Source organism: Canis lupus, chromosome 13, assembly GCF_011100685.1.
Source record: "Canis lupus familiaris isolate Mischka breed German Shepherd chromosome 13, alternate assembly UU_Cfam_GSD_1.0, whole genome shotgun sequence".
Taxonomy (NCBI): Eukaryota; Metazoa; Chordata; class Mammalia; order Carnivora; family Canidae; genus Canis; species Canis lupus.
Window position 1 is genome coordinate 2879777 of NC_049234.1, and position 14816 is coordinate 2894592.

The 14816-nt window shown below is 43.0% G+C and overlaps 1 protein-coding gene across 2 annotated transcripts in view; it reads right to left on the minus strand.

The window, feature by feature from the left end:
* The window catches only part of YWHAZ (tyrosine 3-monooxygenase/tryptophan 5-monooxygenase activation protein zeta), a 36579-nt gene extending 21798 nt beyond the window's left edge, over positions 1-14781 (minus strand). The window contains exons 1-3 of one of the 2 annotated variants that reach the window (XM_038555215.1): positions 14653-14781; positions 13789-13972; positions 10536-10840 (exon numbers count right to left, since the gene is read on the minus strand). In XM_038555215.1, coding sequence (XP_038411143.1) covers positions 10536-10829 — 294 coding nt within the window. In that variant the 5' untranslated portion in view covers positions 10830-10840; positions 13789-13972; positions 14653-14781. Of the gene's footprint in view, positions 1-10535; positions 10841-13788; positions 13973-14291; positions 14423-14652 lie in introns of those variants that run through there. The other variant, XM_038555214.1, reaches the window with a different exon arrangement.
* Positions 14782-14816: the final 35 nt, after the last annotated feature.

The following is a 14816-nucleotide window of genomic DNA, read 5'->3' on the forward strand; positions in this document are numbered from 1 at the left end:
TCATTTTTCATAGTTTTTTAATTTGCACATGCACACTCTATATTATTATGAACTTCCTAGTGGGACTAGATATTATCCGTTGCTTTTTTAAAAAAGGTGAAGTCTTTCACATTCAACCAACATGAAGTCTTTGTTATTTGTGGTTGTGTTCATTTTCTTAAGTTGTCAAGATTTTTTTAAGAAAAGGGGCTTTTGGGCAGCCCAGGTGGCTCAGCGGTTTAGTGCCACCTTCAGCCCAGGATGTGAGTCTCCCAGGTCGGGCTCCCTGCATGGAGCCTGCTTCTCCCTCTGCCTTTGCGCCTCTTTCTCTCTCTGTCTCTAATAAATAAATAAAATCTTTAAAGGGGGGGGGGCTTTTAATATTTATTATACTTTTTAATAGCACAGGGAGCTTATAAAATAAACATTAAATATAAGAAGTTTAAGCAGTTAATCAAAATTCTTATATTTAACCTCAAAATTAATTAAACAACACTGAAGTGACCATCAGAGATACAAAAAAAGGTTAAGCAGTATATTTGTTATTTAATATCACCATGGGTGTGTATTCAGTCAGTAATTCTCAAAACATCCTCAAGGTAGATCCTCACTGCCATTTTGAAGATGGGGAAATAAAGCTAGAGATGGAATAACTAGCTCAAAGTCATAAAATGAATAAAAATTTCAAACTCCAAAAGTTTGCACAGCTTGTGCTAGATTCTACCATACCTTTAAAAGGTAGTACATATTTTAGTTTCCTTTATTTTTATTTTTTTTAAAGATTTTATTTATTCATTCATAGACACAGAGAGAGAGAGGCAGAGGGAGAAGCAGGGAGCCCGATGTGGGACTTGATCCTGGGTCTCCAGGATCACACCCCAGGCTGCAGGCGGTGCCAAACCGCTGCACCACCAGGGCTGCCCCAGTTTCCTTTATTTTTAGAAAAATTACACGATTATTCTTCAAGTCTTATCCCTTTGATCCAATTACTTTGCCTGATAAGCCTATCAAATAAAAACAACCAAAGGGGAAACTGAAAAGTAGTCCTCAATATATCACTATTTCTAAACATCTTCCAAACACCTTAGTAAAGTACTCAAATTACTGAATTGAGAACTTGTTAAGTATATTAGAGCCTTCCTATACATAATACTGCCCTCAACTGTCAATTCCATAGAACTGCATTTTAAAAATAATGCATTTGGAGGTAAGATTTTAATGTCCCTGGGTTAAATGTGGTCCAAGCAGGTCTACGTTCTAAACTCTGGGCAATGGTGTTTATTATGTTTTCAGAAGCAAAAAAAAATATGAGCAGACAAGTTCATCAGTCTTGGATCAGCATGCAGGTGTTTTTCAGAAAAGCATTTGTAGGGCAGCCCGGGTGGCTCAGTGGTTTAGCGCCGCCCTCAGCCCAGAGCGTGATCCTGGAGTCCCACGATTGAGTCCCGCATTGGGCTCCCTGCATGGAGCCTGCTTCTCCCTCTGCCTGTGTCTCTGCCTCTCTCTCTCTGTCTCTCATGAATAAATAAGTAAAATCTTTTAAAAAACAATTCAAGTAAATGAAATCCCAATACAAGAAAAATTGAACACTCCTTGCAAATTAAATTCAATTGAGTCTTTCCTATATTAAAATAAATAAATCAACAAGCGTATCTACCTGCAGGTCAACCCAGTGAGCAAAGTCTTCTTTTATTTTGTTTAAAGATTTTATTTATTGATTGATGAGAGATACAGAAAGAGAGAGGCAGAGAAACAGGCAGAGGGAGAAGCAAATTCCATGCAGGGAGCCCGATGTGGGACTGCATCCTGGTACTCCAGGATCACACCCTAAGCCGAAGGCAGACGCGCTCAACCGCTGAGCCACCCAGGCATCCCCAGCAAAGTCTTATTTTTATTTTGGTCTACTTAACTCTACACACTAACATTTGAGAGATGGTCCTTACATTCTCTACAGTTAACACCACTGTAAGCCATTATTTTTATTTGGGGGAGAAAGGAAGAATGCTCACAATAAATCCTGTGAAAAGAAGGGGCAGGGACCCCTGGGTGGCGCAGCGGTTTGGCACCTGCCTTTGGCCCAGGGCGCGATCCTGGAGACCCAGGATCGAATCCCACGTCGGGCTCCCGGTGCATGGAGCCTGCTTCTCCCTCTTCCTGTGTCTCTGCCTCTCTCTCTGTCTCTCTCTGTGTGTGTGACTATCATAAATAAATAAAAAATTTAAAAAAAAAAAAAAAAAAAAAAAGGAAGGGGCAGCCCGGATGGCTCAGCGGTTTGGCACTAACTTCAGCCCAGGGCCTGATCCTGGAGACACAAGATTGAGTCCCACGTCAGGCTCCCTGCATGGGGCCTGCTTCTCCCTTTGCCGGTGTCTCTGCTCCCCTTTCTCTGTCTCTCTCATGAATGAATAAATAAAAATCTTTAAAAAAAATTCCATGAAAAGAAAGTCACAAAAAGTTAATATGCTGAAACCTTTTAGTAATCTATTCCAATATAAACAAATGTGCGTATCACAGAATCATACTGATATCAAATCAGCTATACATCCATACTTTGTTGCCTCAAGAGTCACACTGCAGCAATAAATAATCCAAGAGAACACAAAAGAAAACTCTGGCAAGATACAAGACTATTCCATAGGGCTCCTGAATGGCTCAGTTGGTTAAGTTCTGCCTTCTGCTCAGGTCATCATTTTAGGATCCCATTAAGCTCAGCAGGGAGCCTGCTTCTCCTTCTCCCTCTGCCTGCAACTCCCCTTGCTTGTGTGTGCGCATGCTTGCACTGTCAAATAAATAAATAAAATCTTAAGAAAAAAAGACTATTCTATAACATTACTACTTATGTCACATTATCTTACCAGAAAATGCACAACTAAATCAATGACAAGTGGTACTACATTTTTCTGATAGAAGTTTTTCATTCAGAAAGGATAAATGAAGAATGACCTACTGCACAAAAATGTGAGATGCTGTGGCTAAACATGCCATTCCTCCCAAGCCAAATTCAAATTTGTGTTAAAAAATATGGATATGCTTAATATCAAATTAAATACCACAAATTTCAGTGGTCTGTCCTGTTTTCAAGGAGAATGAAGCTAATCCTCTGAAGTTGAAAAAAAAAAAAAAAAGAACAAGACTGGGATGCCTGGGTGGCTCAGCGGTTGAGCATCTGCCTTCAGCTCAGGGCATGATCCCCCAGTCCTGGGATCGAGTCCCACATCAGGCTCCCTGCATGGAGCCTGCTTCTCCTTCTACCTGTGTCTCTGCCTCTGTTGTGTGTGTTTCTCATGAATAAATAAATAAAATCTTTAAAAAAAAATGAACAAGATTAAATTCTAAATCAGAGTAATGAAGCAGAAACCCTCAGGCCATAAATATGAGAATTCCAGTGGTTTGCCTTAGGACATAGTAAGAACAACTAGAGCCAAAGGCTCTATTGGATTTTGGCAAAATCAACTGGAACAGAAAGAAATCAGTGTTTCACAGAAATAATCAGAGCTGTATGCAGCACAGAACTGCTAAAATTAAGTCGACAGAAAAGACAGGTAACTTAAAAAAAAAAAAGAGAACTCTGGCTTTTAGCATACTGAAACTTACAGCAATTTTAAATCCCCTAAAAAGCAGTGTTCTCAATGTAAAACTATCATACTAAAGAACTACAAGAACCAGGATGAAATTCCTAAAACCTGGGATCCCTGGGTGGCGCAGCGGTTTAGAGCCTGCCTTTGGCTCAGGGCGTGATCCTGGAGACGCAGGATCAAATCCCACGTCGGGCCCCCGGTGCATGGAGCCTGCTTCTCCCTCTGCCTATGTCTCTGCCTCTCTCTCTCTCTCTCTCTCTGACTATCATAAATAAATAAAAATTAAAAAAAAAAAAAAAAAAAAAAAAAAAAAAAAAATTCCTAAAACCTATTATAATTTCAATGGATGATAATAAGTTTTTAAGTGTTTCACATCAGAACATCTACAACTTTTTAAAAGAAAATTTCTCATACACACATATATTCTTCACTATGAATATACCAAGGATCACCTACTTTGGGATCAAAAATGTGTAGTCAAATTAATCTCAATAGCCCAGTAACACTATAAAGGCAAAACTATTTCATATATTGGGTTCCCCTTATATGCTAGAAATACTTATCAGCTATGAAAAAACACTATATTCATGGGAGGAAAAACCCTAAATCTTTCATAGGTTAAAGCCTCAATTACAAAAACAAGATTAAAATATAAACAATGATTAACAAACTATATAATGGAGGACACTGAGAATCTATTCTGATAATAGTAAAAGAAAATGAGTCCAAAAAACCAGACTATATGGGACGTCTGGGTGGCTTGGCAGATTGAGCGTCTGCCTTTGGCTCAGGGCGTGATTGTGGAGTCCTGGGATCAAGTCCCATATCAGGCTCCCATGTAGAGCCTGCTTCTCCCTCTGCCTGTGTCTCTCTGCCTTTCTCTCTCTCATGAATAAATAAATAAAATCTTAAAAAAAAAAAAAAAAAAAAAGAACCAGACTATAAAAGATCAAATCTTCAAAAAATCTGTAAAATTATAAAAGCGGATTTTCCTTATAAAAACAAGAATTTTTGCATGTCTACCAACCCACTTTTTAAGAGGCAAAATTTGGTGTCACTTTCCATGGGCTTTCAAGTCCCTCACTCTTTAGTTTGTAACATTAACTAGGCATTATACTAGGCATACATATTAGTACAGTACGATCTAACCAGTACCCATCCCTCCTAGTCTCATCTCTTGCAAAATTATCGAAAAAGGCTTCTTTTTAAAAAATATTTATTTATTCATGATAGACAGAGAGAGAGAGAGGCAGAGGGAGAAGCAGGCTCCGGGAGCCTGACGCGGGACTCGATCCCGGGACTCCAGGATCACGCCCTGGGCCAAAGGCAGGCGCCAAACCACTGAGCCACCCAGGGATACCTGAAAAAGGCTTTTAAATAAAGGAAGCAATGTTCCCATTTAATGTTCTAATAAAAAGATCTAGAATGCAACAACTCTTCTATAAAAGCTTAATGTGCTAGATTAACCAATTTCACTTAATTGATAACCTGGATTATACTATGCTCTTCACTCCTAGGTAAGCAAACATGATAAACACTCATGATTTAGGCCTAAATGCTTGAGGACAGATTTTTCAGCTACTCTCTGGAATCTCCCCCCCTCAGTTTCTATCAGCAGTTACTATTTCTTAAGATACCTGATTAACAGTCCAGTATTTGTTTCCAAAACCATGCGACTATACTGGCTGTAATTACTTAAAATATTATTTACATGATAGGAAATACAAGTGTGAAAAAGTACGTTACTATGAAAACAAAATTGAGTGCTTTGGATAACTAAGGTGGGTTTTTTTTTTTTTTGTAACAACTAGTTTTCAAAGGAGTTCTATACAGAAAAATCACTTGAGTTGAAAACTAAAAGTTTAGAAAAATTAGACATTTCTAGAGGGAATCTTAACTAACCAACTGCTTAGCAAACATTAGGTTCTCACTCTACTATGCAAACTCAAACTATTTTATAAAGGACACACTTTTAGGGGTAGTTAGCAAATCATGTGAAAACACTTTGGCCTCACATTAAAAATGGACAAAAGAACATGTTTTAATTTAAAACAAGTATTTAAAATAAATAAATAAATAAATAAATAAATAAATAAATAAATAAATCAAATATTTAAAGCAAGTATGACCACATACTTAAACTCTTTTTCATTTAACCAATTAATTAGGATGCTTCCACCGTACCACTATTGAGGTATACCGCTAGGATTTCTTTACTAATAAAGTTGAGCGTCTTTTATTTTATTTTATTTATTCATGAGATACACACAGAGAGAGAGAGAGGCAGAGACACAGGCAGAGGGAGAAGCAGGCTCCATGCAGGGAGCCTGACGTGGGACTCGATCCGGGTCTCCAGGATCATGCTCTGGGCTGAAGGTGGCCCTAAACCACTGAGCCACCCAGGCTGCCCAAAGTTGAGTGTTCTTAAAAGAGAAAAAGTGAAGAGCAAAATTACTCTTGGTGAGCTATTAAAACTCTAAGGTAGCTTATAGCTTATTTTTCACCTTTCTAGTTCAAAATGCCTCTGTGGGGGCTGCATACAATTTCTTCCTTTTTCTTGAATAGATTAAGAGTTGAATCATTATTTCCTAAGTGTGCCTGTACTACCTATACTTGAGATTTTAACACACTCTAATTCCACTTTTGAACCCTTTTATCTTTTCCTTAGCTCACTCTTAACACGCTAATAATAATAATCTTCACAGCTCATCACTAAAACTAAACATCTCCAAGTTAGCTATCTTACTAGCACAGGTGAAAAGATTCTTAGTGAAATACTACTATACTGAAGGATAGGAAGAAGCCTGCTGCTCTTAATCAAATTGTTGGTTATTCTTCCCCTTCCCACCAAAAAGCAAACACTTGCCTTTCTATTTCCATTCTTTTATTTTCTTCAATTTCCACATCATATACCTCAGACTTTCCAACTATATAAAACACCTCAACAGGTGAAATACTTACTGCTTATCATAGTAACTCTTCAAAAAATACTGAATTTTATTACCAAAAAGGTTCTGTCCAATATATTCCTCCCTGGAAGAGACTGTAGATATCTATATGCCACAGAAGGTCTTCGTATTTTCAAACATACCAAAGCCATTTGACAAAAACATGTAAATATATTAAGTAGTAAAGATGAGTGTAACACTAGAATTCTTTTGAGAAGCCCTTATTCCTTTCTTTTTTCTTTTAAGATTTTATTTATTTATTCATGAGACACACGGCGGGGAGGGGGGGGTCAGAGACACAGGCAGAAGAAGCAGGCTCCATGCAGGGAGCTCGACATGGGACTCGATCCCGGGTCTCCAGGATCACACCCTGGGCTGAAGACAGCGCTAAACTGCTGGGCCACCAGGGCTACCCGAGAAGCCCTTATTCCAATAAAAGAGCTGCCTAGTGATTTTCAGCTTACAATTCCATGTAGCGGTTTTTAAAGCCCAAGGCACGTATTAATATATTCAGAGCAGCAAAGGCCCAAAAGTTACCTGGTTTCCTGGCTTGTTCCTGCTTAATGGCAGTTTGTAGGCTATAGATAAAAACCAATGCCCAGCAACCACACCTTAAAACTGTCTTGGACAAATAAAAATGTAGAGAAGCATAAAAAATGGAACTCAAGTTAACTGAGTAATTTATTATTACTCAACTACCGTTGCCAAGTGTTTGAAATGATAGAATCAAGATTTTACTGCTTCACCTCCTATAAGCAGTGTTTTCAGATTTTTTAAGTAAACTCTGGAAAATATACTGGTCAGTATGGAATCTCAACCCCACAAAAACACAGTTTTTATGGCTTCTTGGATCTTTTAAATCCTATTTCTGGACTCCGGAGTTAGGAGACTCCTGATTTTCATTTTCCATAACAATCCTATGCGGTAGACATACCTATTACCCCATAATCCTATGGGGTAGTCTCTCAAAGGGACTAAATGATTTCCTTAGGCCTTGCAACGATTAGATGGTAAAAAGCTACTCTGACTTAAAAAGGTGGTGTTCTTCTTACACCACTACATTCTTTTTTGAGCTGGAATTAGGTTTTCTAGTATGTATTTTGTCATCTCATGCTCAAGACAAAACTATCCAGTTTTTGGCTTCTTCTTGTGGGTTTATACAGAGGAGGGTAGTAGAGATCACTAGTGTGGAGTCCTTGCCCCACTACCAAGAGAGCTTTTGGTCTAAGATCTATCGGCAGGAAAGGCAGATAGCATTGGTTCACATACTGCAAACTTCAATTAATAACACAGGGAAGAGCCCCAAGTTCTCTTGCAAAAAGAAAAGTCCATGTTGTGAAGAATACACTTGTGACCATTTTCCACAGTAATGCTCTAAAACTCTTGTACAAAGTACAAGACTACCCTTTCTCCACTTAGTAAATGATATAAACACTTGATAAATCCACGTAACCAGAACGGCAGTAACCATTTGAGAAGAGACTAAAGAGTTCTTCAGAAAAACTTAGCTCCTTTTTATGGGAAGAGGTCTTGGCTAGTATGATATAGGTGCTCAACAGAACAATGCAGTCTAGTTTATCACTAACACAACAGACCAGTAAGTTTAATTCTGAAAAGGGATTACCCACTTATTTTTCTCAAATGGAAAAAAACCAAAGTTCAAAAAAAAAAAAAAAAAACCCAGAAAAATATGATTATGATTTTTACCATATAAGATCTTAAAATATAAACTTTCACTAATCATCAAGTACATCAAAAAATTTTTTTCTCTAGGAGAAAGGTCAGTTCTGCTATATTTTATTCTTACATTTTACTCAAAAAGGGGAAAAGGAATTCTATGCAAGATGTTTCCAGAGCCAACATGACCTGTATGAAAAAAAGATAGGCCTACATGAAAAAGAACAACATCTGTAAATAATAATAATCTGAATTGTCCAAGATGAAACAGAAAAGGCCTTGGAAAATCAGCAGTGCTGCTGACCTAGTTCTATTACCCTCTTTTTCATAAGAAGCCTTTTTCTTTATTTACCCAGCAAATACTTGAATAGATACTATATGTTAGGAAGTATAAACTATACAAGTATCACTAGAGCAGAGCTGAAAGATTTGCTTTTAGATCACTAAAAGACCAAGGCTGGAAGCAAAAATTTGTTTAGCTTTTGTATGGTAAAGGAATTAAATTTTCATGTATCTATAGTCTTAAGGTGGAAACTTCATTTAGACTTGGTAAAATGAATGTACTATTCTGATGGAGAACACGGGTAGGCACCAATATCAAATCCCCTTAATAATCATATCAACAAAGAAGCTATTTACAGATCAATCTAAGTATTCCCATCCACTGACCCTATGCAGTATTTTTGTTTTTTGGATAAGGAAACCAAAGGGAAACAAAGTTAAAACTGCTACAGTCTTTTCCTAGGAAAATCCTTGCAATGACGGAATTTTTATACCTTGTCTGGGGAAAACATGCAAATACCTACCTGGGATAGCAAAGAAGCTTGTTAGTAAAGAGTAAATGTTATTACTATATGCCCTTTTATTCCTAAGATTGGCTTTTGTCTTAAATTATAACTTACAACAAACTCTTGTATTATCTGATCAGGTGCAATAATTGGAGGAAAAACACCAGAGCAAACAAAATTCAGTAACATATACACAGCTATTAGTCACTAAAGAGAGCAAAGGAGAAAAAACCCAGCACATTTTTTTATTATAGAAAGATATATTTTTGAGTTTTAAATATTCTTATTACCTTAGCAAACCACAGGAGAAACATTTGTTATTTAGCCTCAATAAAAACATGGAATTCCTTTCCCATCTTAAATAAATGATACGTATAAATGTAAAAATTTAAAAAACGAAAACAAAAAACCAGGAGACATTACGTAAGGCTCTGTGAGCCCATGTTAAGTTAAAAAATAATCACTCTTTAAAAGACACCCTGAAGAAAATATCATTTGAGAAAAGTATTTTAATTTAGGACTTAAAGCTATCCCATTAATAATTAAAAACTTGTATAAAAGAATCTTAATACCAACACCAGCTTAACAAAGCCCCAAACCTAAAACCCCATCATAAATAATCCTATATTGCTCATTAGTCTTTCCACGAAGAAGTTTCAAAGTAAATGTGCACCTGGATTTCTGAGTCCCAGAATCAATAACCTGTCCAGAGAAAATGGGACAGTCAATACAAGAGCCCTACCATATTGAGACCCAATGTGTAACGTGAAGTCCTGCAGGTAATTTAGTAAAATCACTCCTGGTTCATTAAAAAAGAAAAACTATTAATGTATATATGTTATATGTTAAATGATTGGATCTTCTACCATTTATCCTAAGATTTAAACTTTTCTGAGAAATCTATCATTTTAAGAAAGATTAATATGAATTAAAATGCAATGTTCAATTTTTTAAAGTTTTTTAGAGAAGCAGTGCTTCAACACAGTATTTACTAAATTCTTAAAATATTTGAAACTAGAAAAATCATTTGATTTACTCTTTTATTGTGGTTGTCAGTGTTCAAAGTTGATTTTAACACTTAAATGCAGAAAGAGGCAAAAAGCAACTCTGAAGCCACAATTTTCTGCATAACTGATACTTTACACTATAGTGGCAAAACCAGGGAAGGGTATTTTGTCTACAATGAGTCTCCCATTACGTCTCTTACGACAAGATGTGTAAAACTCCTGCATCTACTGACGTAGTTAAGAAAATGAGCTCTAAAACTACTGCAAATGTTTTAACCACAAATGAAATAAGTTTTATTTATTTCATTTAATAGAAAATACACTACCAGTCTTTTTCAGTCTACCTGAACTGATAATCAGTACTGGATTTATTTTATACAAATTTAACTACAACTGTTTTTAATATCTTTTAGTAAGGACTCCTAGAAGACTTCAAAATTTAGAACACTCAATTTTTTTTAAAGAAAGGAAAAACCAAAAGAAAAAAGTTGAGAGTAACATCTGATAATCATTATAGGAACCCTAGCTTATAACGAAGCTGGACTGAATGTTTCTCACCAGTACATCATTGCAGATATCTCTTAGCTCGGTCTCAATTTTCTCTCTGTATTCTCGAGCCATCTGCTGTTTTTTCTCAGCACCTTCCGTCTTTTGCTCAATACTTGAGACGACCCTCCAAGATGACCTACGGGCTCCTACAACATTTTTATAAGCAACTGAGAGAAGATTCCTCTCCTCATTGGATAATTCAGCTCCTTGCTCAGTTACGGACTTCATGCAGGCTGCCATGTCATCATATCGCTCAGCCTGCTCGGCCAGTTTGGCCTTCTGCACCAGCTCATTTTTATCCATGACTGGATGCTCTGTAGGGGGAAAAAAGTAGCATTTAGACATTTTTTTTTCCATCAAAATGAAAGGCTCAAAGTTATACCTTTTGTAAATAACTATTAATACCTCAAACCTCACTGCCTATAGAAGAGTCTTCACACGAGGAATTTAATACCTCACAAAAGTATGACTGACTAGAATGGGGGAGCCAGACATACTCAGCATTCAGGGGACAAATTTAAAGCCATTAACATAAAGCAAAAGAGAAGCAAAACTATAATTGCATGAAATCACCTTTGTTCAGAAGATTCTAATTTCACATAAAGCCAATGTATATTGGCTCAAAATCCAACCCTTACCTTACCTGGCCAAAATCTCAATTCCAATATCGTAAGTAGTCCAAAATTAAGCAGTTTTTTTTTTTAGTGAAAGCATTGTTGACGAACATTACAACCTCTACCGTACTTCCAGAATCATGATTCAGGTCAGTTTAATGTAATTCATGGCTTTTTACTTTAATAATACATACTATTGTTGTCAGAAGTGTTTAAGTTTAAATGTTATCGGTATTACCCCCACCCCAAACCCATTGATCTCTGCAACACTTGCCAGCTGATCACAGCGTGACAATTTTCTGGGAGAATGGGCCAAACTGCTTGATTTAAGGCACTGTGAACATAAAACAAGCACCCACAATCGTAGCAGACCCTAAAGTCTCATTTACCTGTACCTTATTACATGCATAGATGCTTAAAAATTACATCTATGAGTTGTGCAACTTCTTTACCATCATATATATAGGAGCACTAAAATGTGTATATTAAGTAAGAGCTTCTAGTGTGAATACTGTTTTCCATGTAACTGTTTCCAGTCTACATGTAGAATCACTGCATTGTTTCTAGTAGCCAAAATTTAATTATCACTTAAGCTGCCTTTACCATAACTTCTCACCTAGCTCTCTCATTTTAAAGCTCCCCAGACCTTTCCATTTACCCTATTTTTCTGAAAGATATCCTTTTGAAAGGTGCTAAAATAGCACAGAAAGATACTAACCCGTAACTGATCCCACAAAATAAATTATTTTAAGATAAATATACAGCCTGAAGTGCTCTATTAAAAGGTGAACAGAAGAGCCAATGCCCCTCTGAGAACTGACAACCCAGTGTCACAACCTTTACCTTCCCAGGGAAATCCCATAATACTTTTCTTTTAAAGTCAAACCAGAACAGCTTGCTTACTTGCGAGATATACCGTATCAATGCAAACCTATTTAAAATGTAAGATCACATACATACCCGCCACCCACACACACACACACACACCCTGAAATTACAAATTTCCCCCTTAGGAACTCAAAATGCTTTCAGATTAATGGTGCTTCTAACGAAAAATTATCAAACACAAGTACAAAGGTTTGTCTCCCCAGCCCCTCGAGTACGAGGGAAGTGCAGCAGGCTTCTCACAGAGTAACCAGGGCTCCAAGGCCTCGCCTCGGTCTTGCGGCGAGCACTCACCGCACCCATTTAACCCTTAACCGACGTGAGACGTCGAGCGAGGTGAAACGAATGCGGACAGACCTTGACTTTCAAGTGCAAACCCTTCCGTGCGCGCTCTCCGCAGCCACCCTTCCTTGGCTCCGCCCAAGTCCCCGATTCTCCCTCTTTGTCATGGCGGATCTGTGTCAAGGAGCCCAACCTACTGCTGAGCGTTAATTCCCCCCACCAGAGCGAGAGGGAGGAGCAGCGCGCCCCCGCCCAAGCAGGGGGAACGGGGGGGGAGCCGCCCGCCCGCCCCGGGGGCAGAGACGCCAGCGCCGCCCGCAGAAGCGGAACCGCGGCCGGCCGGGCGGCGGACACACCCCACTCTCCCACCCGCGTCTCCGCCGCCACCGGACACCGCTGGGGCTCATTTTGTCCAGAAGGACGGACAGCTGCAGCAGGTGGGGGAGGGGGCGAGAGCCACACCCAGGCGAGCTGGGCCACCGCCGGCTGTACGGCTCGGCCTCGCCCGCCCCCAAGGGGGCCACGGGCTCAGGAGCGAGCACAGGGACCCTCACGTTCAAGCCCACCCGGCAGGCGAGCAAGACGCCAGCCCACCGCCTTCCCCACCCCCTCCCCTCTCCATCCCCACCGGGGCTCGGAGCCCCCCACTCACCCCGAGGAGAAAAAAAAACGAAAAACAAAAAGCCACTCAGCCCCATCCCCCACCCCACCGAGGAACCCAGGAAATTCGGCCCCGGTCCCAAGCCAGCCCCACCCCGGAGCCGGCTCCCCATCGGGCCACGACGAGGCCTCGCCTCGAGTACCTGGCGGGCGCCGCCGGGCCGGCCTCGGCTCGCGGCCGGGTCCCCAGGCCCTGCCCTGCCGCCGCGCCGCCGCCCGGGTGGGGGAGGGCGGGGAGGGCTGGGAGCCGCCGCCGCAACGCGGGGCGCGGAGGCTGCGCCGAGGAGCGGGCGGGAGAGGCAGGGGGAGGGGAGGGGAGGGGAGGGCGGCGAGGGGAGGGGGCGGCCTCACCTGCGCCACTGCAATGCCCGCAGCCGCCGAGCCTTTATCTCGGGCGGAAGCGGGGAGCCGGGCGGCGACAAGGAAGGGGGCTCCGGGGGCGCCGGGGAACGGGTCGCGCCCCGCGGAGCCTCGGTCACCGCCGGGAGCCGGCGGCCGGGCGGGTCCCTGGGGATCTCGCGTGTGGGTGCCCCTTCCACCCCCGGGGACGAGGACCGGGAGCCGGCGCTACCCGGGCCAAGGCGTCGATCCGGAAGCAAGTAGCCCGAGGCAGCCCGAGGAGCCCGAGCCGCCTGCCCGAACCCAGCGGAAAAGAAGCCGCCGCCCGTCTCCGCCTGAGGAGACTCCGCCTCAGCCCAGCGCCGCTACCGCCGGGCGAGCGGGGCTGAGGGGCTGCGCGGCGGGGACGGCCCCCACGCTTTCAGGAGGCAGGTCCGGGAAGGGAAGAAGCGGGACGGGGCGGCGGCGGCCCGGTCTCGTACCTGTGTCCGGAGTGGGTGGCGGCGGACGGACGGGCGCTCAGCAGTCTCTGGGCGGCAGCGGCGAGGCTGAGACTCTGTCCGCGGATCTGGCTGCTCACAGGCTACAGCGGCTCCGCAGACACGGGGTTTCCTCCAATCACCAGCCCCGACAGCAGGGGCACCACACGCACGATGACGTCAAACGCTGCTATGGCAACCGTTGATTGGTGCCCACAGCTCCGGGGGCCCAGTGCAACCGCCGCTCCCTGGCGCGCGCGTCCTGCCCGCCCGCGCTAGAGGGCGAGCGGGGGAGCGCGCCGCCTCTCCTGCTACCAACGCTCCTCCCCGCCGCGCTCAGCTTCCAGCTTCTCTGCTCTTGGGCGAGGGAGCCCGGCCGGGAAGCTCCTTCCTTTCTTTTCCCTCCTCTCCACCACTACCTTCCTACCTCCCCTTCTCGAATCCCCCCAACCTCCACGGGCTCGCTCTTCCTCTACACCAGCAAGGAGATTCCTCCCCACCCCCACCTTAGCTTTCGTGCGGCCCTTCTGCGCCTGCGCCAGTCACTCCCTCTCGAAGGGGCTCGGGTTCGGCAACATCCGGGACCTTTCACACCCCCCACCCCTCCCCGCGCCCAGGCCCGCCCCGCCCTCCGTGCTTCGCGGGGGTAACTGCCTCCCGGGCCGGCCCGGGGCTGGGTTACGCGGGTGGCTCCGCAGCTCCGGCATTGTGATCCGGATGTGGGGGTGGCGGGGGAGGGCGCGGTCCGGCGGCCGGGAGGGGCGGTGTGGCGCGCTTCCCCCGCGCCCCGCAGCCCGCCGCGCCCCGTCGCCAGGCGGGGCCGACCTGAGCGCGCGGCCCCTCCCTGCCTCGCCGCCGCGGCTTTACCTGCTGGCGCGCCGAGAGCGGCCTTAGACCTTTTAAGGCTCGGGACAGAAAGTGAGGAGTCCGGCCCCGCAGGATGGGTTGAGTGACGGGAAAGGTTTCCAATCCGAGACTCGGGATCCGTGCGCAGTGACAGCTGCGGGGGGACAATGGCGGCGCGAGGTGGG